The sequence below is a fragment of the Equus quagga genome, chromosome 13, assembly GCF_021613505.1.
Source record: "Equus quagga isolate Etosha38 chromosome 13, UCLA_HA_Equagga_1.0, whole genome shotgun sequence".
In the NCBI taxonomy this organism is placed as follows: domain Eukaryota; kingdom Metazoa; phylum Chordata; class Mammalia; order Perissodactyla; family Equidae; genus Equus; species Equus quagga.
Window position 1 is genome coordinate 32,725,299 of NC_060279.1, and position 20,859 is coordinate 32,746,157.

Sequence of the window (20,859 nt, forward strand, 5' to 3'; positions counted from 1 at the left end):
GAGGTAAGAAACGGCAGAGAATAGTTTGAGACCCGAGTTTGTCTGGCTCCAGAGTCTGAATTCTCCCCATTCCACCATGCTACTCCAAATCCATTAACAGTAGGTCCTGACTGAGAAGAATGGGAATAAAGATCCCTCTCACAGAAAGTGAGTCTCAGAAAAACTGGAGGCCTGGGAGGTCCCTGGGAGAGCGATTGCTGATGCTAATACAAAAAGAGTATGCCCAGATATGTCCTAATCTCCAACAGGAAACACTTCAAAAGGGTGTCCTGATCCAAGATGGCCTCCCAAAGAGCCCTTGTTAAAGATGGCGCCTCCGTCCGACGTCCCACCCTTGATCTAGGCCGGCCTCTCTCACTCCCTCTTCTGTGAACTACAAAGGCCCTGTCCAGCAGAAAGATAGTAGCACAACTTAGTCGTCTTTCTCCCGTTCTTGCCGAAAGCGATTAGGACTTCAGCACCATCCTCCCAGGAATCCGTAAATAGCTTCTTCCCGGCCCCAGAGAGGCCCCCAAAGTCCGCACCTTCAGCCCTCACTCAGCAAGATGGAGCGAACGGAAGTGGGGAGGCTCAGAGGCTGAGAAGGCAGGGAGGTCGACAGAGACACTTCCGCCCCTCATCAACATGGCCGCGGGCTGGGAGTGCGCATGAGCAGCTGTCCATGGAGATACCCGAGCCCGGAGAGGGAGAACACGGTCGGGGAAAATCGGCAGCTGGGGCGGCCTTGGCGGGTGAGCGCAGGACCGGACGGGGTCTGGAGACTGGATGGGCCGGCAGGGCGGGGCGGGGCCGCCTTGATTTCGTTTCAGTTTTTCAGGTTCGGGCACTCCTGGGGAGGGAGCCTTTGTTTTGAGGGAGGGGGCCGTGCCTGGTCCTTCACCTCCTAACCCCCTTTGTGGGCCGAACTCACTCCCCGCCCCCGAGCGCGCACGTCCCCGCCCTCCTGCGCTGCCAGCCGCGGGCCGGGGACCGCGGGGCCGCCGAGCCGAGCTGGCTTTCCTGAGTCCTCTGCGGAGCAGCGGGGGCGCGGGCGGGCGCGGCGGGGCTGGCCGGGTCACGGCACGGGCTCCGGGGATCGCGCCTGGCCGCGCTCGGCTGCTAAGCGCCAGCTGGTTAGTGGGCCTGCAGGGAGACGCCGCGTTCTCAGGCAAGGGCTAAGGCGCCTGACTTTTTTCGGGACTTGATTATTTTTCTCTTTGTGTCCAGACTTAGCAAGGGCTCTTCCTGGGCCCTACCTTAGCCTGAGCGTGCACGCCACAACATCCTATCCCGGTTTCCGTGTCGCATACCCCTAATGCTCAGGAAATGCTTCCGGATGTCCAACTAAGATTTGAATAAGTAGCCTGACCCCATTGCGGGGTGTCCTCAGAGGCTGCTCCTGGCTGACAGCTGTGGGCGATAGAGACGCCTCCTGTGCCCTGCCCTCTCTTTCATTGCCTCCTTCTGCAGGCAGCGCATGGAACCTGGAGGGGCACTTCCTCCGCAGGTTTGGGGGTGGAGAGGTAGGTGGTCTCGAAACACTAGTGCTACTTCCCCTTAGGGACTGAGATCTTGCAGCGCTACTTCCTCCGGACAGTTTCACTTTCAGTTCCTTTCTGGGTTAACACTTTCCTTGGATACGGGCTTTTCAAGGCTTATCTGCTGACGATTTTCCTTGAATCGGAAAGGTTTGGGGGATCTTGTGGGTAGAGAATTCACAACAATCTCACCCCTTTCGTGTCGAGATTAGCTTATTGCTTTGTACTATGTAGCTGTTTCTTTCCGGGGGCGTATCTGCTCGGCTCTTTGTTTTTCCTGTCCTCTGGCTGGGTGTCAGGGGCCTAAGGCAGGCACCTTGTAGATGGAATCCTCCCCCATTGTCTCTTCTTCGAAACCGTGAGCCTGGAGGTTTTTCCCTTCTCGCTGAAGCTCAGTTGATTTGGAGTTGTCATGGCAACATTTTAGCAACTATGTTGTTCTACGGGAAGCCTCCCTCGGTGAATAAAATAGAAGGGGCTTGAAGATGATACACTTGGGCTTTAGGGTCTTTAACAAATAACATAAATTTGGACACCACAAAACTAGAGCCCTGTCAGTACAATGGGGCCCCGAGGGCCGTCTGGTCTTTATGGTTCTGGAGGGTTTTCCACTGGCAACGGATTTCAGGTTTCCCCTTACTGGATTTGAGAACCGAAATTTCTTAATGTACAGTTTGTGGCTGAGAAGCTGGAAGCTTCTCACAGCATCCATGGCCCTGTATTTTTTGATAGTGGTGGTCTAAACATGGCCCTTCCTAATCCCTATGTCATGGCAGATCATAATAGCTTTAATAATAATCCATGCAGAAATATGTTGTTTCTTGGTCTTCCAGTATAATTATCCCCTCTCCACCAGGAGTTGGGGTGATAATGGAGGGTAGACGAGCACGGTTTGTAGAGTTGCTTTTTTAGTCACTGTAGGCCAGTCCTCAGCATCAGAATGGAGGAAGCTGACCCTGCAGATGATTGGGTTATGTTCCTGGCTGTGTCTTTGTGGAGCCTAGGTTCTAGAAACAGGGGCGCTGTTCAGTTTCCTAGACTCACTGCAGACTCCTTGATTTCTACCAGGACTTAGCACTCAGGCCTGTGAGGCAGGAGACACGAAGACTTCCAAAGAAGGACCAGTTCCTCGGATGTACCCCCTCACAGAGAGATGAAGGGGTGAGTGAAGAAGTGGTAGGGTCTGGGATGGGAGATGGGAGGCCTGGGAGGATGCAAAATGCCTAAGAGCACTGGCTCTGGAGTGAGGGAGACCTAGATTCAGGTCCCAGCTCCATCACTTACTAGCTGTGTGATTTGGTTTCCCATCCATAGAATGCAAGTAGCGCTACCTACCTCTTGGTGCTGTTCCTGGTATTCAATAAGGTAGTGCCTGTTAAGTGCTTAGCTAGTGCTTAGCTAGTTTACTGAGTAAACACTCAGTAAATACTAGCTGTTGTTACTCTAACCTAACCTACATCTGTTGGGAATGCCACTGAGTTTGGGAGCCATATGTTACTGGCCTGGTGAGCTTTTCATTCACGTCTTCCCTTATTCTTTCTTTTGTCCGTTCACAAACAGGCAGCAGAAAACAGCTGAAACGGAAGAGGGGACAGTGCAGATTCAGGAAGGTGGGTGGTAGAAACAGACCTGAGACCAAGAACCCATCATGGGCTCTTCCCCTCCCCCATCGGCCCGTCTCTTGTGAGCCCTTCTCCTTCTGAATGCCATGCAAGTGGAACAGAGGGAGAAAGGAAGTAACTCACAGACTTTTCCTTTGTTCTTTTAATTCAGGTGCAGTGGCAACTGGGGAGGACCCAACCAGCGTGGCTATCGCCAGCATCCAGTCAGCTGCCACTTTCCCTGACCCCAACGTCAAGTACGTCTTCCGAACTGAGAATGGGGGCCAGGTAAGGGAGGGGGCCAGGTGGCTGCAGGTGTTCCCTGTGGTTGGGTTGAGGGAGGTAATTGAACCTGTCAAGGGGAGACCTGGCTTGGAGGATGAGGTGAAGATGTGGACTCCTGGGGTGGGTGGTGGGATTAGAGAATGAGGTTTGGAGTAGAGATTGGGGTGGGGTAGGGGCTATGCTGAAACCTCTGTATGGGGAAGGAAGGGGGAATGGCTGAATCTGTGTCTCTGAAGGACTCTTGTTTTGGGGTTCTATTCAAGAGAAGCTTTATGAGGGGCCCTGAGATCCCCAGCACTTACTCTCTTATTCTCTCTTCCCTTCCCTCCCCTTTCCTCCCTGCTTCTAGGTGATGTACAGAGTGATCCAGGTGTCTGAGGGGCAGCTAGATGGCCAGACTGAGGGGACTGGCGCCATCAGTGGCTACCCTGCCACTCAATCTATGACCCAGGTACAGGAGTATGGGCTGGGGAGGGGACTAGAGCTCTGAGTAGTAAGATGAAGAAGGGAACCAATAGGATGGGGGTGAGGCTAGGGGTGGTGAGGCATCTGGGCTGCCTTGTCCCAAGGCACTAGGCTCTCCCTTTCTGGATGTTTCTCCCTCCTCCCCCAAGGGATAGAAGCTGCAGAGTAGTTCAGTGGGAAGTATCTGACTGTCGCTGGACTCTGTTCTCTTGCCCCCTTCCCAGGCGGTGATCCAGGGTGCGTTCACCAGTGATGATGCAGTTGACACAGAGGGGACAGCTGCTGAGACGCACTATACTTACTTCCCCAGCACTGCAGTGGGAGATGGGACAGGGGGTACCACATCGGGGAGTACAGCAGCTGTTGTTACTACCCAGGGCTCAGAGGCACTACTGGGGCAGGCGAACACTCCCAGCACGGGTGAGATACTGTGTGAGGATGCTGGCTGGCGGGGCTAGGGCAGGCTGTGGGACATGGCTGGTGGGCAGTGGGCCTTTACTCATGACCCCTTAATGATCACTAAGACCCGAGCAGGCAGTGAGTCCGGGGCTGCCTTTCCAGCAGGAGGAAGTATGACCTTTTTAGAGGAGGGTCCCAGGGCACTGGCCTCAGAGCTTGGTGAGGTTCCTGGTCCCATATCCTGACAGAATCTGCCCTGCACCTTCACAGGTCAATTCTTTGTGATGATGTCCCCACAAGAAGTGTTGCAAGGAGGCAGCCAGCGCTCCATTGCCCCCAGGACCCACCCTTATTCCCCGTGAGTAACCCTTGTTTCTTCTCAGTTACCATGAGTGGTCTTGATCCCTGCCAAATCTTGTGTAATTCCTTATCCCAAACTCCAGTCTTATCTTCTGTCCTTCCCTCACTCTGGCCACCTTGGGCTCTGTTGTTAGGAAGTCAGAAGCTCCCCGGACAACTCGGGATGAGAAACGCAGGGCTCAGCATAATGAAGGTAGGTGTGATCGGAGTGTGAAGCCAGCAGCTGTGTGGTGGGACTGGGGACAGCAGTGATGTGTGAGGCTGGGAGAGGTAGGTATTTTATATGGGGCCTGTGGTGAGTTGTCACTGAGTCACCTGGTCCTCCGCTTTGCCCCACAGTGGAGCGTCGCCGCCGAGACAAGATTAACAACTGGATTGTGCAGCTGTCCAAGATCATCCCAGACTGCTCCATGGAGAGCACCAAGTCTGGCCAGGTCATGGAAAGACCCTGGTAGTGGGCAGGATGCCTGAATTCTGTCTCCTGGTATTGTTGCCAGAAATGGTAGAGAGTGGGCACACATGGCAGTAGTCTCTTCTCATCTCTCTGAGGCTCCTGTTTCCCTGGGAGATGTTATACCACCACCCTTAGGGGAAAGTGAAGTCCAAAATGTGAATGTGCTTTTGGAGAGCAAGCCAGGTATCTTATATCTGAGTCCTCATTTTGCTGGCTTTCTCCTGCAGAGTAAAGGTGGAATTCTATCCAAAGCCTGTGATTATATCCAGGAGCTTCGGCAGAGTAACCACCGGTTGTCTGAAGAACTGCAGGGGCTTGACCAGCTGCAGCTGGACAATGATGTGCTTCGACAGCAGGTCAGACTCCTATCCTCAGTATGGCCCTCCTCCACCCCACGGCCACTGCCCCACTTTGGGACTCCCTACTTCATTTTCCACAGAGAAGCCTTCACCTTTTTCCTCTCACCAGTGGATGTCTGAATAAGTTCAGGGACTTGGCTGGGCCCACTTTTCTACCCATTCCCTTTACTGCCTCCTTCCCATGTCAGGTGGAAGATCTTAAAAACAAGAATCTGCTGCTGCGAGCTCAGTTACGGCACCACGGAGTAGAAGTCGTCATCAAGAATGACAGCAACTAATGATGGGGATTGAGGGGCTTTGGGCCCCACAGCCCCTTTCTGAGAACTGCAGATAGCCCAGGAGCAACAGGCTAACCCCGTGCCCCTTTCCTTCACTGCCCACCTCTGGCATGGGACTGGGGGGAGCTCAGAAGGCGTGTCTTTGAACTGAGGCCCTGTGATAGAGCAGCCTGCAGTGGTGTGAAACACACATGTGGACGTGCACTGACAGCCTTGCCCAACCCCACCATGCAGCCCCTGGGCCCCTTGTGCTCCTCTTGCACAATGCATGTGCTGTCTCCACGCTGGATGCTGGACACACTAAACTGGGGGGCTTGCCCTGTGCTTGCTTAGGGTGCCAGCAGAGGGTCTGCTGACAAGGCTTGCCCCGGGACTCTGGCGCTTCCACTGGTTCTTCCTTTCCCTGGAGCTCAGATGTGCACCTGAGGACTCTGGGGAACAGGCTTTAGCAAGAAGTGGGGGAAAGGATGCTTAGCAGTGTTTGCTGCCCCAGGAAGAGGAGATTGGCCAGAGAGCAGCTAAGGCCTATGCAGAAGTCTCCAGCCAGGGAGAACAACAGGCAGGGGCCCACTTGGGGCCTTCCCCCTTGTGGGGATGGTTTCTTCTCTTTTCTTTCTTTCTTTTCCTTTTTTTTTTTTTTTAAGATAAAATGTTCAGAGCCACAGTTGTCTCCTGTTTTTCCTCCTTTTGTGGGCCCCAGGGCGGAAGGGAGGGGGCACATTGCACTTTGACCATAGGGTTGGGCCGAGATTAGGTTGGGGTGCTCCTCCTATACTCGTTACTCTACGTGCTAGAGCCTGGGCCGGACCAATGTACGGTTGCCCGCCCACACCCGGCAACCGCGGAGATTTCCCTAGCTGGCCAGTGTTAGCTGCACCTCTAACAGGTGCTGCGGGGGCCGTGCGGGAGGCGGTGCCTTTTCTTCCGGTTCCGGTCTCGGCTTCGGGAGGGCGGGAGAGATGCTGCAGTCTCCGAGGGGGCGGGCCGGGACCGCATTCCTGCAACTCGCAATCGCGGCGCGCACCATGGCTGGAGGTACCTGCCCCGGAGACCTGGGGCCACATCCTGTCCTACATGTGGCCCCCAGGAGCGCGTGGAGCCCCCTGGGTGGAGGTGTCTGCGGAGGGTGGCGCCGAGGGGCGTGGCTGAGAGGTTCTCCCGTACGCCCCCCACCGGGTTGGGATGCTGCCACGTGAGGTCCCGCTCCCCTCAGGTCTCTCGTGCTCCGTTCCTCAGCGCCCGCCGTCTCGCTCCCTGAACTCCGTTCGCTCCTAGCCTTGGGCCGGGCCCGACTCATCGATGTGAGATCTCGGGAGGAGGCGGCCGCTGGGACCATCCCTGGGGCGCTCAACATCCCGGGTATGGGATTGAGAGGGGATGCCCCGGTGGTGGAGTAGAGACAGTCCAGGAGGTTCTTAGCTAAGGGGACCTCACGTAGGATGGCGTGGGAGAGGCACTGTTACGGGTGTTCTGCGTTTGCTTAAGCCCCTACCCTGCTAAGCTTCCCTAGAGAAGGGCTGATTGGAGGCGGATCCTGGCAGCAGAGCTGGCCCTTCCAGTTTGAGGGGATAACAGGCGGTGAGGAAGGGGCAGACCAGTTTCTCTATGGTTGACCTCCCGAGACTTGAGTCGGCCTGCTCCTCCTCACAACTCGGGAAATGGCTCTTATTCAAAGGTAGTTTGACTGACTTCCTGTGAGACTAGGCTGTATCTTGACCTTGAGGTTGGGGAGTGGTGCCCACCATGTGTTGTTTTGGCCCCCCCTGGAGATTTGTTCGACCACCAGCACCCAGTCCTTCCAGGCCTAACCTCACCTGAGATTGCCAAACTGCCGGCTTTCCATTCTGTCCTCTCAAATCCTCCCAGTGTCTGAGTTGGAAAGTGCCCTGCAGATGGAGCCAGCTGCTTTCCAGGCCTTGTACTCCACCCAGAAGCCAAAGCTGGAAGATGAGAATCTGATTTTCTTCTGTCAGATGGGCAAGCGGGGCTTGCAGGCCACCCAGTTGGCCCAGGGCCTTGGATACACCGGGTATGGTATAGTGTGTATGCGGAAGGTGTGAATTGCTAGCTGGGGAGTGAGTGGGGACTGCTTCCCGGGCCTGTCCTTCCCTCACCCTTCTTTGTCTCCACAGGGCTCGAAATTACACAGGGGCCTATAGAGAATGGCTCCAGCAAGAAGGTTAGGTAGAAGATGGTTTACTGATTGCCCCCTTCTCGCCTGCCCATGGCCACCTTGACTAAGGGTGATGAAGGGGCTGACTTGTTGGGTTGGGCAATGCCTTGTAGCGCTGTGCATGCAAAAGCATCAAATAAAGAGCATTTAATCAAAGTATCGGAAGCACTAAATTTGTCAGGTGGACTGAAAACTGTTCTGATCTTAATCTAGACCTCAATTCAGCCCCGGGTCCTTCTCCTTCCACCATTCATCTACTCCCCGACTCACCAAATAAATAAATAAATAAATCCAGCAGTTTCCTGAGACTACAGTTCTCTTTCTAGAACAATTGTTTTCAGCCCAGGATGCACATTAGAATCACCTGGTAGCTTAAAAAAAAAAAAACAACAAAAAACAAAAACAGCTTGGGACCCATCCCAGATTTGGAATCTCAAGGGTGGGATCTGTGCATTAGTGGTTTTATGAGCCCCTCGAGTTATTCTATTATGCAGTCAGGAGCTAGAACCACTGCTCTAGAGCAGAGGTCAGCAAACTATGGCCCCGTTTGGCCCTGCTGCCATGACCATTCATAGACCATTGTCTATGGCTACTTTTGTGCAAAAATGGCAGAATAGTTGCAACAGAGACTATATGTCCTTCCAAGACTAAAATTTTTACTCTAGTCCTTTGTAGAAAAAGTTGGCCTACCCTTGCTCTAGATCTTCAGGTCTGCAGCCCCAAACTCACTTCCCTCAGACTTTGTCACTGGGTTGAGCAAATGAAAGGGCTGTCAGTCCCAGGCTGTTGGTTGAGGGAACAGATGCCACTCTTCATCCCTACAGATGTGTCAAACACAGATTATAGGTATCAGGGACTCCTCTTGTGCCACCAAAAACAGGTCCCAGTTTTTATCAACACTGCTTTCTGATCCCACACTGGATTTAACAAAATTTAATTGGTTAAAAAAAACTGCACATACTTACTGAGACAAAATTCAACACTACACAGAAGGTATAAAACTTCCCTCTAGCGTGGCGCATAGTTTGATGCATATCCTTCCAGAACTTTAAAAAATTTTAACAGCAGAATTTTGACTTAAGTTTGACTTGTAAAAATTTTATTGCTTTATTTGTGGAAGAGAAATTTGGGTGAGAGATGGACCCAATTTTCTGATTTCTGAAGTTTCTAAAGAAATTCCTTCTGACTTTTCCTATATTCCTTCCCCTTGTCTCACCTCCTCTTCCTCTTCCCTTCTGCCTTCCGCACTATACCACTCCTCCATCTCTTAGCTCATCATCTATGCTGTCACTCTACAAAACCTTCCATTCATCTGGGCTCTTTACCTTCTCACAGAGCTATCCCCCTCTCTCCCTGGGCTAAGCACAATACCTTACTGCCGGAGCTTAGCTGGACATTGGGTCTGGAGATAAAGTTGAAATATATGAGAGACTCTAGCTCAGGGTCTGGCAAATAGTGTCAATTACTCTTTCCCCAAATACCCAAATCCCTTTGGTTCTCAGACTGGTTGGGAAATTTTTCCTGGGGTCTAATGTCCCTCTTTGAGTCTTAACTGTTCTAGTCTTTTTTTTTTCCCCCTCTGCAAGTTTTAAAATTTGATTATAGCATTTCCTTTCTTTTTATTGAAGCATAACTTATCTACAATAAAATGCACAGTTCTAAGGTGTCCCGGTTAGTGAGTCCTTCCTGGCCTGCCAACCTACACTGTTTGCTTTCTCCAGTTTGGCTGTTGAGGGTTAGGGAGGATCCTGCAAGTAAGCTGAGCTGACCCACTACGTGACCATGCCCTTTGGCTTGATGATTGCTAAGAGAACATTCCTCTTTCTCCCTCATTAACTATTTGGTTCATAATCTTGATAGGCTGTTCCAACCCATTACCTTGCCCTTGAAAGTTCTCTTTCCGTTTCCTCATAGCTAACTATTTCAGTAGGGGAGGCTGAAGAGCTAGAGTTTAGACCAGCTCTATGTCCTTCCCTTGCCTTCTGCATTCCTTTCCATGCTACACTGGACTCTTCCCTCTCACCATACTTTATCTACCCCAGGTTTCTGTTGACCTTATACCTGTGTCATCACATCTACTCCACTACATTTTTCTTGTTTATCTCTTCCAATTGATTGTGAGCTCCTCAAAGGCAGGAACTGGCTTTCATTTCCTTACCTCCAGTGTCTGGAATGAATGTGAATTCTCAGGAGGTGTTTGTTGAGCCTCACTAGCCTCCTGACTTTCAGAGTCTTCTAATATCAGCTTTTCTGAAACATTGCCGTCTGAGCAATCTTAAAATAACATTTTTATCTTATCAGTCAGAGTTGATAATTTACAGCAGGTCCTTGTTGCCTGGTGGCTCAAGCACACGTCTTGGCCGGCCTCTCAAGCAGTCTGTAGTCTGGATCTAGCAGCACCCCGCCTTTCCAAACTTACCTTTCAGTGCCAGCTCCCATCAGGCTGGTTTCTTTAGTGGCCTGAGTAGACCCTACTCCTTCCTAACCCTGGCCTTTACTCACCATTTCCCCTGTTTGGGAAACTTCCAGTCTCTTTTGTACCACGCTGAATTTCACAAGAATTAGAGGAATGTATCTGGCAGTACACTCGCTGTCCTCATCCAGAGGGCTTTTAAACTGAAGGAGAAGGGAGAAAAATAACCAGATAAAATTATATAACTGAATTCCATGAAGGACACAAGAAACAGGAGAACAGTGGGTAAGATACACACCTCTGTTGTGGCACTTATCACACTGTATTATAACTTGCATGGCTCTTCACTTTTCAACTGAGCTCCTTAAGGGGAGGGACTATTTATTTCATTTTTGTATGGCCCACAATTAAACCACAACCTGGCACATAGGAGGTATTCAGCGGATGTTGAATTTTTATTGAGCTGTTTAGTAATTCCCAAGGGAAAAAATGCAAGAGGAGAAAGTTGGGAAGAATACTCATGAATGGTAGCACGTTATTATATAAAGAGGAAAACCTGTGAATCAGAGTTCTGAGTTCCAGTTCTGACTTTGTGCGACTTAGTGGTCACCGCAAGTTACTTTTTAACTATTCCAACTCTCACTTTCCTTATCTATAAATGGGGGTTAAAAGGCTTATCTCTTTGCATAGTTGTGAAAATTTACCGCGACAATATGTGTAAAGTGCCTGCCACATAGAACATGTGGATTTAGAGATGTATATACAAGTGTGAATAATAAACACAAGAAGGTAAATAAAATAGTATCAATATTATAGAAACTTGATGGAAGGGAACTTATGACTGGCAGTGGAAAAGCATGTCATATTAAAAAGAAAATACATTTAATAGAAGAGTCAGACATCAGAAGTGTGCAGCTTGATGAATTTTTACAAAGTGGACACACTTATTTACCACCACTGTGGTCAGAGAACTACACTGTTTGATTTGAATCATTTAAACTATGTTGAGACTTGCTTTATGGGCAAGTTTAGGTCAATTTCTGTAAGTGTTCCATGAACACTTAAAAAGGAGGTATATTCTGTAGTTTTTGGGTACAGTGTTCTAAATATATGTCAATTAGGTCCAGTTTATTAATTATGTTGTTCACATCTGTATTTCTACTAATTTGTTTTGTCTGCTTGTTCTATCAGCTACTTACAGAGGTATGTTTAAATCTCTCACTATGATTTGGATTTGTCTTTTCTCTTTTTAGTTCTGGCATTTTACTTTATATATTTGGAGACTATGTTATTAGAGTGTGCAAATTTAAAATTGTTATGCTTCCTCCTGAATGGATTCTTTCTCATTATGTTCCTCTTTATCTCTGGTGATGCTTCTTATCTTTGTTTGCTATCAGTATAATGATACCAGCTTCATTTTGGTTACTGTTTACATGGGAATAATAGACCATGTCTCCTCAAATTCATGTTAACCAAAGAAGAAGACACTAAGCAAATTAGACACAAGAAGTGAACTACAGGAAAGCAGAGTTTTAAAATTAAAAGAAAATATAGGTTAAGCTTATGGCCAGAGATGCAAAAGAGAATATGAATCAAGAAAGTAGAAAGTCCTCAGAAACTAGACTTGATAGTATTTCTCAATGCAAAATCCTTCCCGCTCATTCATTCCACTAGTATTCCCATTCCTAATCATAGTCCTCAACTATCAAGTCCTCCAATTAATTGACCTTTCCAAAACTTTGCTATTCATTATTTTCCTTATGCCTCTGTTTTCCTCCTAATCCAGTAGATTCCATGCATGGCTCATCATTATCATCATTCCTTTGCATCACTAGGTATAAACTTACCAAGAAAGTTTAAGTTGAAGGAAATATTAAAATACAGTGAAGGGGCCGGCCCAGTGGTGCAGCAGTTAAGTTTGCATGTTCTGCTTTGGCGGCCTGGGGTTCACCAGTTCAGATCCCGGGTGCGGACCTGGCACCGCTTGGCAAGCTATGCTGTGGTAGGCGTTCCACATATAAAGTGGAGGAAGATGGGCATGGATATTAGCTCAGGGCCAATCTTCCTCAGCAAAAAGGGGAGGATTAGCGGCAGATGTTAGCTAAGAGCTAATCTTCCTCAAAAAAAAAAAAAAAAAAAAGAACACGATGAAAAGACCTTAAAAAAAAGACTTGTACAAAAGAAAAGACTTAGGAGATTCTTGGAGAGGAAGACTCAACTTCATAAATATATCAATTTAGTTGAAATTAAGAATAGCCAGAAAAGCTATAAAAAGAACATCAATGAGGGGGAGGAAGCCCTACCAGCTTTTAACATATGTAATAAATTGCTAGTAACTAAAACAATGTGCATAGATAGAGAGATGGGTTCCATATCCCATACTATACACCAAGATCAATTTCAAATGGATGAAAGATTTAAAGTAAAAATGGAAACTATCAAGACGAATTCTTTCATTATCTTAAAGTGGGGAAGATATTTCTAACTTTGAGTCAGAATGTAGAAGCCATAAAAGAAAAGACTGATAAATTAAAGTACAAAACAAGAAATTGAAAGCCTTCTGCATGGCAAAAACTAAGAAACAAACACCACACAAGTCAAGTCAAAAGACAAACAGCAAACTAGGGGAAAAATTCAACTCATAGCATACATAAAGTGCTAATTCCTGGAATAGATAAAGAGCCCTTACAAATGGATAAGAAAAAGACAACTGTCCCAATAAAAAAATGAGCAAAACATATGAAGAGACAGCTCACAGAATACACCTGACTTTTAAATCTATGGGGATGCTCAGCTCACTCATAATAAGAGATATGCAAATTAAAACTAAACTGAGGTTTCACTTTACATTTATCTGATTAGCAAAAATTCTAATGTTTGAGAAAACACTCTTTTGGCAAGACTGGGGAAAATAGATATGCTAATATATTATGTAAATATAATTGGTACAACCTCATGGAGGGGAATTTGTCAATATCAACCAAAATAATAACTGCATATAGCCTGTTTTCCCACTATTCACATTTCTGATGAGATTTATCCTACAAATATGCCTGCTTCCATGTAAAATGACATGTATGAGTTTATTCATTACCTTATTTATATTAGCAAAAGACTGGAAGAAATCTAGGTGTCTAGAAGTTAAAATTGGCTAAATAAACATCATAAACATACAATAGAATATTACATAGCTGTAAAAAAGAACGAGGAAGCTCTCAGTGTACTCATGAAGGAGCTCTAAGATATACTGTCAGGTAAAAAAAAATGTAGTAGGCTATCTTTTGTGTAAAAAAAAAGTAATATGGATATATACTTATTAGCAAAAAGAAACTTGAAGGACACAGAGAGAATTAGTAAAAGGTAACTCCCTTGCAGACCTCTTTAGCATCCTTGCTGCTCTCTCTATCCACATGCTTAGGAAAATCCCAACTATGGTCAAACCCACCTAACTATTTACTCTTTCCCTGCAGTCCAACAGCTGGAGTAAAATTCACACCAGTTTGACGGGTCTCTTTAAATTATGTCCAAAATATCTAGTAGGCACTTAACATGCTCACCAGTCCTAATAAACTTCCCTAGTGTGTTCAGTTTCTGTCTCCACTTCTCCCCACTCTTTAGATCTTCTAAACTTCCTTTCTCTTCTGCTAATGACTTTACCTCATATTCCACTGAGAACAGAAGAAATCGTACTGAATTTCCATCATCTTCCCACTAACAAATGTACCAACTGTATCATATACTTCCCTCTTGTTACAGTGGATGGTTGTCTCTGCTCCCTTTGACCCTCAACTTGAGCTCTGGATCCTGTCTCCTCTCTCCTCAAGAATTTGTACTGCAACTATCCCCTCTTTTTCATACACCATTAATTTTTTCCTTTCTACTGGATCATTGCCATTAGCATACAAGCATTTCCACGTAAACAAAATACCTACTCTGCCTTCATCCAACACCCCTCCAGCTGCCGCTCCTTTTCCTGCTGCCCTTCTCAGTAACATCTCTATTGAAGTGTCTATAGTCACAGTTTTTTTGTTTTTTGTTTTTTTTTGAGGAAGGCTGGCCCTGAGCTAACATCCGTGCCCATCTTCCTCCACTTTATATGTGGGACGCCAGCCACAGCATGGCTTGCCAAGCAGTGCCATGTCTGCACCTGGGATCCAAACCGGCCAACCCCGGGCCACCGAAGTGGAACGTGCGCACTTAACCGCTGTGCCACCAGGCTGGCTATAGTCACAGTTTTTATTTCCTCAATTTACACTCTCTCCTCATCTACTCCGTGCAGTTTTTTTTTTTTTAATTGAGGTATTATTGACATACCATACAGGTTTTATTGCCTACCCTACTACTCCAATGAAACTTCTTTCAAGGTGACCCTTGAATGACACACACTGATTAGTCACTAGATGTAGGTCACCCTGGGAAGGGATTGCGTCCTAGGCCTAGGTGCCTCTCTGCAGTGGATGCCATTCCCAAAAAGGCCAACAGCTAGGGGAATAAGTCGATCATTCCTGAAGGGGAGTCTGGGTAGCACATCGCAGCACCCACTCAGTATGTTTGTATGTGCACAAAACCCTACAGCCAAAAAGGATAAAAGAATTTTAAAAAATACGTCAGGGCTAAGGGAAAATTGAATAACATAGTCAGGTGAAGTCAGGACACAGACAAATGAAGTTAGGGATGCATGTCAATTTTTGGACTTGGATTGCAGATTTGGATTTGGTCTTCCTAGAGATCAAAGCGAAATGACCAATAGAATCTAATATAAAATTCAAGGTATCCATCAGACAAATATATGAGAGAAGCACAGCATCTCTCAACAGAAACATCTGAAAATATCAATACCTAGGGTGCTGTTAGTGTACTATGCCAGCTTGGAAAGAGGTCACTTCAGGATTTTTTTGTTTTTTGGTTTTTTTTGAGGAAGATTAGCCCTGAGCTAACATCTGCTGCCAATCCTCCTCTTTTTGCTGGGGAAGACTGGCCCTGAACTAAAATCCGTGCCCATCTTCCTCTACTTTCTATGTGGGACACCTACCACAGCATGGCTTGCCAAGCGGTGCCATGTCCGCACCTGGGATCTGAACTGGCAAACCCTGGGCTGCCGAAGCGGAATGTGCGAACTTAACCACTGTGCCACCAGGCCAGCCCTGGGGGATTTTGTTTTCAAGTCCATGCTTGTTCAATATTTTTATTAACCTACTGGATTAGGTAATAGCGTGTTTATGAAACATGCATATAATACAAATTCCAGTGTGACTGCTAATATATTGGATGACAGAATCAAGATATATATATATATTTTTTAAGATTTCATTTTTCCTTTTTCTCCCCGAAGCCCCCCGGTACATAGTTGTATATTTTTTTTACTTGTGGGTCCTTCTAGTTGTGGCACATGGGATGCTGCCTCAGCATGGCTTGACGAGTGGTGCCATGTCTGCACCTAGGATCCGAACCGGTGAAACCCTGGGTTGCTGCAGCGGAGCGCACAAACTTAACGACTCGGCCACAGGGCTGGCCCCAGATTTATGTTTAATAAGCCCTTCCAGAACTTTCTATTTTGCAGACAAACTCACCAGCCTGAAGTTTACAAACTCTGCTCTTCTTTTGAAAGTCTACAGGAAACAAATGTCAATGACAATACAATTTAAAAGTTTATTATTCATTTAAGCAACTATATGGGAAAAGGAACTTGGTGAATATAAAATTATTTGCATACTCTAAAATTACTTTCATGCTTTGTAAATGTATGCACAAATGTTTTACCTAAAAATAACTGGGATACATACTATTTGTAATTACTTTTTCATTTAATATTAATTATTAACATTTCATGTATACTTTTCTACATATTAATATTTCATTTTCAAAACAAAAAGATATAAAATGGAATAGGTATACATGCAAAATGTACTTTGGTTAAGAAACAACTGCACAAGTATAGGATGTAAGAGACCTGATTTGATAGTTGTCCAGAGGGGCTGGCCTGATGGCGCAGCGGTCAAGTTTGAATCTTCCTCATCTCAGCAGCCTGAGGTTCGCTGGTGCTGACATGGCACCGCTTGGCAAACCCTGCTGTGGTAGGCATCCCACATATAAAGTAGAGGAAGATGGGCATGGATGTTAGCTCAGGACCAGTCTTCCTCAGCAAAAAGAGGAGGACTGGCAGTAGTTAGCTCAGGGCTAACCTTCCTAAAAAAAAAAAAAAAAAAAAAAAGATAGTTGTCCGAGTGAAAATAAAAGGCTTATGGGTTTTAGTTTGCTACAAATTGACTATAACTCAATAGTGTAATATGGCTATTATATTTGCAAATGTGTTCTTAGGCTGTAAATAAGGGTGATGCAAGTAGATACCATTTCATTTCTTAAAATGTACCTTGCCCTGTACTAAGCATATGATGTCTATTATATTATTTAATCCTGTTTTGCCATAAGGTAAATGATATTACCATCATCATAACTACCTTCTGGATGCAGAAAATTTCAGAGAGATGTGAACTGGCTGAAGACACATAGCTAGATATTGGGGACCTGGGTCTGAACTGAGATGTGTCCATCCCATAGAGAGATGGCTTCTTCAATGCCTAGTTTATGAACAAACAAGGAACTATCTAAAGGAGGGAGACTCATTATGGGGGTGGAAGGCTTGCGAAATCATGCCATATGAAGACTATCTGAAGGATATACGGATGTTTAGCTTGGAGAAGGAAAGACTCAGAAGGCTTATAATAAGTATCTTAAAATACTTGAAGGAAGGGCTGGCTGTCATTGGCAAAGAATAATGAGACATTTTGTGTAATGCCAGAGAACAGTGGCTGGAAGTTACCAGGAGGCAGATTTCAATTTGTTGAAAGGATATTTTAATAATTAAGAATTGTACAAAAAGCAGAATGGTCTGCCTTAAGAATTTTAAGAAGAGTTTAAGCAGAGGATGTCTAATTTCTGGGTGGTTGTATGGGCCTTCCTGTGAAGGGTGCGAGGATGAGCTAAATGACCTCTAAGATGACCCTTCTACCTAAAGACTAGATCAGTCTTAGAGTTCCTTTAAACCCCTGCTCAAGTGCTCCCATCTTAAAGTTTTCTCTGACAATCACAGTCCACAGTGATTGGTCCCTGCTCTAAGCTCTTCCCTTGATCCTCTTTACTCTCATACTTTAACATCCTGTATATGTCTCTCTCTCCAAGACTAATTCCTTTGAAGGAAAAGAACAGAGCTTTACACATGGCTGCCACCCAAGTATTTGTTTCGATTTAGTAATACGAAGTTTCTCTTTTGGTTACATATTGTCTTGTTTCCTGCATTAGTCTAGGAAGTAGATTGCAAATCATCTGAAGGCAGGGATTGTGGTTTATATTTGCTTGTATTTTCCTTCAGCACCCAGTAGGTGCTTGATAAATATTGCTTGATAAACTTTGCTTCTGGTGGAACCGGAAGTGGACCTTTGGCCCAAGAGATGTGGACAAAGGAATGAGACCAAAGGTGAAATGCTTGAAGCAAAAGGTCAAAGAACACCACTGTTTTGGATAAATGTGGATTTTACTTGCAATGAGATAATGTCCTGAAAGTCTTCCCACAGGTAACCTGGATACACTAAGTTCAGTTAAAATTAATCATTGTAAATTAGAAACTAGAACTTTGATTGGGATTGCATTGAATCTATAGATTGCTTTAGGAAGTTATGGACATTTTAACGATGTTAATTTTTCCAATCCAAGAGCATGGAATTCTTTCCATTTCTTTCTTCTTTTAAAGATTTTATTTTTCCTTTTCCTCCTAAAGTCCCCTGGTACATAGTTCTGTATTTCTAGTTGTGGGTCCTTCTAGTTGTGGTATTTTGGATGCCGCCTCAGCATCGCTTGACCAGCAGTGCCATGTCCGCGCCCAGGATTTGAACGGGCGAAACCTTGGGCTGCTGAAGCAGAGCGCATGAACTTAACCACTCGGCCATGGGCCAGCCCCTATCTTTCCATTTCTTTGCGTCTTCTTCGATTTCTTTCAACAATGTTTTATAGTGTTCGGTGTGATCCCTATCAAAGTTCCAACAACATTTTTCACAGAAATAGAACAAAGAATCCCAAAATTTATATGGAACAACAGAAGACCACGAATAGCCAAAGGATTCCTGAGAAAAAAGAACAAAGCTGGAGATATCACACTCTGTGATTTCCAAATATACTACAAAGCCATAATAACCAAAACAGCATGGTACTGGCATAAAAACAGACACACAGACCAATGGAACAGAATCGAGAGACCAGAAACAAACCCACACACTTACAGACAATTAATATTCAACAAAGGAACCAAGAGCATACGATGGAGGAAGGATAGTCTTTTCAATAAATGGTGTTGGGAGAATTGGGCAGCCACATGCAAAAGAATGAAAGTAGACCGTTCCCTTACACCATGCACAAAAATCAACTCAAAGTGGATTAAAGACTTCAATGTAAGACCCGACACCATGAAACTTCTAGAAGAAAACATAGGCAGTACGCTCTCTGATATCAGGCTTAGCAGCATGTTTTCAAGTCCCATGTCTGACTGGGCAAGGGAAACAAAAGAAAAAATGAACAAACGGGACTACATCAAGCTAAAAAGCTTCTGCACGGCAAAGGAAACCATCAACAAAACGAAAAGGCAACCTAACAATTGGGAGAAGACCTTTGCAAACCACATATCAGATAAGGGGTTAATATCCAAAATATACAAAGAACTGATACAGCTCAACAACAAGAAAACCAACAACCCAATTAAAAAATGGGCAAAAGATCTGAACAGAGATTTCTCCAAAGAAGATATACAGATGGCCAACAGGCAGATGAAAAGATGTTCAACATCATTAGCTATCAGGGAAATGCAAATCAAAACCACAATGAGGTATCGCCTCACTCTGGTCAGAATGGCTATAATTAACAAGACAGGAAACAACAAGTGTTGGAGAGGATATGGAGAGAAGGGAACCCTCGTACACTGCTGGTGGGAGTGCAAACTGGTGTAGCCACTATGGAAAGCAGTATGGAGTATCCTCAGAAAATTAAGAATAGATCTACCATATGATCCAGCTATCCTACTGCTGGGTATTTATCCAAAGAACTTGAAAACACAAAGTCATAAAGATACATGCACCCCTATGTTCACTGCAGCATTATACACAACAGCCAAGACTTGGAAGCAACATAGGTGCCCATCAAGGGACGAATGGATAAAGAAGATGTGGTATTTATACACAATGGAATACTACTCAGCCATAAGAAATGATGAAATCCGGCCATTTGTGACAACATGGATGGACCTTGAGGGTATTATGCTGAGTGAAATAAGTCAGAGGGAGAAAGTCAAATACCATATGATCTCACTCATAAGTGGAAGATAAAAACAAACAAACACATGGCAATAGAGATTGGATTGGTGGTTGCCATAGGGGAAGGGTGGGGGAGGGCAAAAGGGGTGATTAGGCTCACATGTGAGGGGATGGACTATAATTAGTTTTTGGGCAGTGAACATGATGTAATCTACACAGAATTCAAAATATATTACAATGTACATCTGAAAGCTCTATATTGTTGTAATCCAATGTTACTACAATTAACAAAATAAAAATTTTTTAAAAAGAAACTAGAAATAGGAAAGGTGTTGAGCATGAGTTTCAATTTAAAAAGATGTAACAATGTAAATATTAACAGAAAGCTTGAGTATCAACAGTCTATAGAAAGAGGGTCTTAGTCATCACCCAACTATTAGTCACAGTGAGAAGATAAAATAATTCTAAAATGTAGGGCTCTGCTGGCAGATCTAACGCGTAAAGGACATACCCGCGATCACTCACAATGATGTTTATAGAGCATCTGTAGGTCAGTTTGTATTATCTGGGTGTGTGTGGCGCACATGTGTATTAAAGTTCTTTCTGAGATACTCTAATTCTGCTTTTCCCACTTTTGAGTTGAGCACTCCCTTCCCCTCTTTTCTTTTTTCCTCCTCTCTGCGCAGCCCAACTCTCAAAGCCTGTGAACGCTGCGAACCAGGTCGACAGAGGAACACAGTTGGGGGTTGTGTTAAGGTATCATTCCACTTCTCTCCTGGTCCTCTCCCCCAACTCTCGCATATGAATATGTGATTTTCACTTGCCAAAGGGACCAAGGTTTCTGCAACACCCAGCAATTTACATACCAACAAACGACAAAAAACAAAATCAAGCCCATCCCCGCGAACCCCGCAGTACGACTACCTTCCCTGCCTCCTCCTTTCAGCGATTCCTCTAGTCCTCCAGCTCAAACTCAGAACCCAGCCAGTCAGAAAATCGCTACTTCAAGAACGCCGCCCAATCAGGATGTCCTCACCTGCAGAAGGTGAGGAATTGGCTCCTTACGCCACAGTCTCACCGGCCAATAAGGGCGGCTCGGGCTTGGAGAGGCGCCAATCCGCCCGGGTGGGGAGTAGTGGGCGGAGTTGCACCTGGCGACGGTGAGTCACTCAACGGAGCGGCGGCTGCCTCCACCAATCGGAATGTGCAGGGGCGGGGCGCCGACCAATCGGGCGTGGAGGGAAGAGCCGGGCGGGGCT

At 45.9% G+C, this 20,859-nt stretch overlaps 2 protein-coding genes across 6 annotated transcripts; both read left to right on the top strand.

Annotated features, from left to right (window-relative positions):
* Positions 1 to 583: 583 nt before the first annotated feature.
* On the top strand, positions 584 to 6,382 carry USF1 (upstream transcription factor 1). 5 transcript variants are annotated; one of them, XM_046683397.1, is made up of 11 exons: positions 584 to 731; positions 2,586 to 2,678; positions 3,078 to 3,127; positions 3,291 to 3,406; positions 3,753 to 3,854; positions 4,093 to 4,288; positions 4,538 to 4,625; positions 4,762 to 4,820; positions 4,967 to 5,061; positions 5,309 to 5,437; positions 5,629 to 6,382. In XM_046683397.1, exons 2-11 carry the CDS (start codon positions 2,671 to 2,673, stop codon positions 5,716 to 5,718), a joined length of 933 nt encoding a protein of 310 aa, XP_046539353.1. In that variant the 5' UTR covers positions 584 to 731; positions 2,586 to 2,670; the 3' UTR covers positions 5,719 to 6,382. The 5 variants fall into 5 exon arrangements, with proteins under 5 accessions (XP_046539353.1, XP_046539356.1, XP_046539354.1 ...); XM_046683400.1 differs by lacking the exon at positions 584 to 731 and adding an exon at positions 756 to 1,147; XM_046683398.1 differs by lacking the exon at positions 584 to 731 and adding an exon at positions 1,176 to 1,502.
* Positions 6,383 to 6,528: 146 nt separating this feature from the next.
* On the top strand, positions 6,529 to 8,047 carry TSTD1 (thiosulfate sulfurtransferase like domain containing 1). The gene is made up of 4 exons (XM_046683403.1): positions 6,529 to 6,753; positions 6,955 to 7,077; positions 7,585 to 7,747; positions 7,851 to 8,047. Exons 1-4 carry the CDS (start codon positions 6,678 to 6,680, stop codon positions 7,900 to 7,902), a joined length of 414 nt encoding a protein of 137 aa, XP_046539359.1. The 5' UTR covers positions 6,529 to 6,677; the 3' UTR covers positions 7,903 to 8,047.
* Positions 8,048 to 20,859: the final 12,812 nt, after the last annotated feature.

Coding starts and splice junctions, on each gene's coding strand:
- USF1 (XM_046683397.1), top strand. Junction 3,407..3,752: donor GAACTGAGAATGGGGGCCAG/GTAAGGGAGGGG, acceptor CCCTGCTTCTAG/GTGATGTACAGAGTGATCCA. Junction 4,626..4,761: donor AGGACCCACCCTTATTCCCC/GTGAGTAACCCT, acceptor CTCTGTTGTTAG/GAAGTCAGAAGCTCCCCGGA.
- TSTD1 (XM_046683403.1), top strand. CDS start 6,678: ATGCTGCAGTCTCCGAGGGGGCGGGCCGGGACCGCATTCCTGCAACTC. Junction 7,078..7,584: donor TGGGGCGCTCAACATCCCGG/GTATGGGATTGA, acceptor AAATCCTCCCAG/TGTCTGAGTTGGAAAGTGCC. Junction 7,748..7,850: donor CAGGGCCTTGGATACACCGG/GTATGGTATAGT, acceptor TTGTCTCCACAG/GGCTCGAAATTACACAGGGG.